Source organism: Penaeus vannamei, chromosome 33 (genome assembly GCF_042767895.1).
Source record: "Penaeus vannamei isolate JL-2024 chromosome 33, ASM4276789v1, whole genome shotgun sequence".
NCBI lineage: Eukaryota > Metazoa > Arthropoda > Malacostraca > Decapoda > Penaeidae > Penaeus > Penaeus vannamei.
Window position 1 is genome coordinate 18,826,712 of NC_091581.1, and position 2,500 is coordinate 18,829,211.

General features: G+C 39.2%; 1 protein-coding gene across 1 annotated transcript in view; it reads right to left on the bottom strand.

Annotated features, from left to right (window-relative positions):
• Positions 1-2,500, bottom strand: part of LOC113825815 (uncharacterized) — a 441,032-nt gene that overhangs the window by 75,636 nt on the left and 362,896 nt on the right. Inside the window, exon 5 of the mRNA XM_070145167.1 lies at positions 931-1,131. Within this exon, the coding sequence (XP_070001268.1) occupies positions 931-1,131 (201 nt within the window). The remainder of the gene's footprint in view (positions 1-930; positions 1,132-2,500) is intronic.

Here is a 2,500-nt window from a genome sequence, read left to right on the forward strand (position 1 = left end):
TCAAGGAATGCGACCGCCCCCCCCCTACTCCACCCCCCCCACACGCCATTCATCGCGGAGGTTATCTTAGCACTGTACTTTAAGGAGTGAGAGCGAGAGGGTAGTGAAGACTGTGTTGTATCTGGGTCGGTGTATGAATCAGAGTCTGTCTATGATGACCTTGTGTGTCCTGGTATATCTGTGTTTTTCCAGGTTGAATTTTGTCCTTTGGAATGTGATATATTCTTATCTGTATTGTTTTTTTTATTCTTATCGCTATCGTATTGATTTCGTATCCATATTATATTCTTTATTTACATTATATTTTCATCTGTATTATATTCTTCCCTATATCAAATGTTTGTCGATATTATTTACTAGAATATCATTATTCATATTATAATGGTCTTTCCCTAATGATAATATTAATGATGATAATAATAATAATAATAATAATAATAATAATAATAATAATAATAATAACAATAATAATGATAATAGAATAATATTAATATTATTAGAATAGTCATATATTCATCTCATTGTCTACATTCTATTTTCTATCGTATATATTCCGATTACATTTGAGGGATAATATCCTTTACGGTATTAAAGGGGGAAGAAAAATGATAATGGAGCAAAGATGGGAAAGAAAGAGAAGAGAAGAAAAAGAGTAAAGAAGACGACCTCTTATATTAGAAAATTACAGTTTTCGATGTTATGATAAAGATAAAAAAGGGAAAGAAAAAAAGTACAGCAAATTCCCACCTATCATATTTGGAGAATAAAGTCATCGCTGTTAAGAGAAGAAATAGAAGAAATTCACCCGTATCCTAATCAATCAAAACCATCCTCATTTTCATCTTCACCTTACGCCCCCCCCTCAAAAAAAAAAAAAAAAAAAAAAAAATCGAACCATACACACACACACAGAACATCATCACAACCCACCTTAATGTTGCCATACTTCCACGTGAAGACCACGATGACCGGGAGACTGCAGATGATGATGATGGCGAGAGTGAGGATCCCCGTCCTCATCATCCAGTTGAGAGACACCACGCACGGGCTGTCGTCCTCGCACCTCTCGCAGCCCTCGGCGCAAGGGAGGCACTCGAACTGGCCCGGGAGCTCGTAGCGAGAAGCCAATCCCTGGGGGTAAGAGTTAGAGAAAAGGTGATAAATAATGATAATAAAGAAAGAAGATGGTAATAAACAATAATAAGAAGAATGATAAGAAAAAGAAGAAAAGGGAGAAGAAGAAGATGAAGAAGGGGAAGAGGAGGAGATGAAGTGAGGCACTCGAACTGGCCCGGGAGCTCGTAGCGAGAAGCCAATCCCTGAGGGTAAGAGTTAGAGAAAAGGTGATAAACAATGAAAATAAGAAAAATAATTAGAATAAGAAGAATGATAAGAAGAAGAAGAGGAAAAGGAAGAGGAAAAGGAGAAGGGAGGCACTCGAACTGGCCCGGGAGCTCGTAGCGAGAAGCCAATCCCTGGGGGTAAGAGTTAGAGAAAAGGTGATAAACAATGAAAATAAGAAAAAGAAGAAGAATAAGAAGAACGATAAGAAGAAGAAGAAGAGGAAAAGGAAGAGGAAAAGGAGAAGGGAGGCACTCGAACTGGCCCGGGAGCTCGTAGCGAGAAGCCAATCCCTGGGGGTACGAGTTAGAGAAAAGGTGATAAACAATGAAAATAAGAAAAAGAAGAAGAATAAGAAGAACGATAAGAAGAAGAGGAAAAGGAGAAGGGAGGCACTCGAACTGGCCCGGGAGCTCGTAGCGAGAAGCCAATCCCTGGGGGTAAGAGTTAGAGAAAAGGTGATAAACAATGAAAATAAGAAAAATAATTAGAATAAGAAGAATGATAAGAAGAAGAAGAGGAAAAGGAAGAGGAAAAGGAGAAGGGAGGCACTCGAACTGGCCCGGGAGCTCGTAGCGAGAAGCCAATCCCTGGGGGTAAGAGTTAGAGAAAAGGTGATAAACAATGAAAATAAGAAAAAGAAAAAGAATAAGAAGAACGATAATAAGAAGAAGAGGAAAAGGAAGAGGAAAAGGAGAAGGGAGGCACTCGAACTGGCCCGGGAGCTCGTAGCGAGAAGCCAATCCCTGGGGGTAAGAGTTAGAGAAAAGGTGATAAACAATGAAAATAAGAAAAATAATTAGAATAAGAAGAATGATAAGAAGAAGAAGAGGAAAAGGAAGAGGAAAAGGAGAAGGGAGGCACTCGAACTGGCCCGGGAGCTCGTAGCGAGAAGCCAATCCCTGGGGGTAAGAGTTAGAGAAAAGGTGATAAACAATGAAAATAAGAAAAAGAAGAAGAATAAGAAGAACGATAAGAAGAAGAGGAAAAGGAAGAGGAAAAGGAGAAGGGAGGCACTCGAACTGGCCCGGGAGCTCGTAGCGAGAAGCCAATCCCTGGGGGTAAGAGTAAGAGAAAAGGTGATAAACAATGAAAATAAGAAAAAGAAAAAGAATAAGAAGAACGATAATAATAAGAAGAGGAAAAGGAAGAGGAAAAG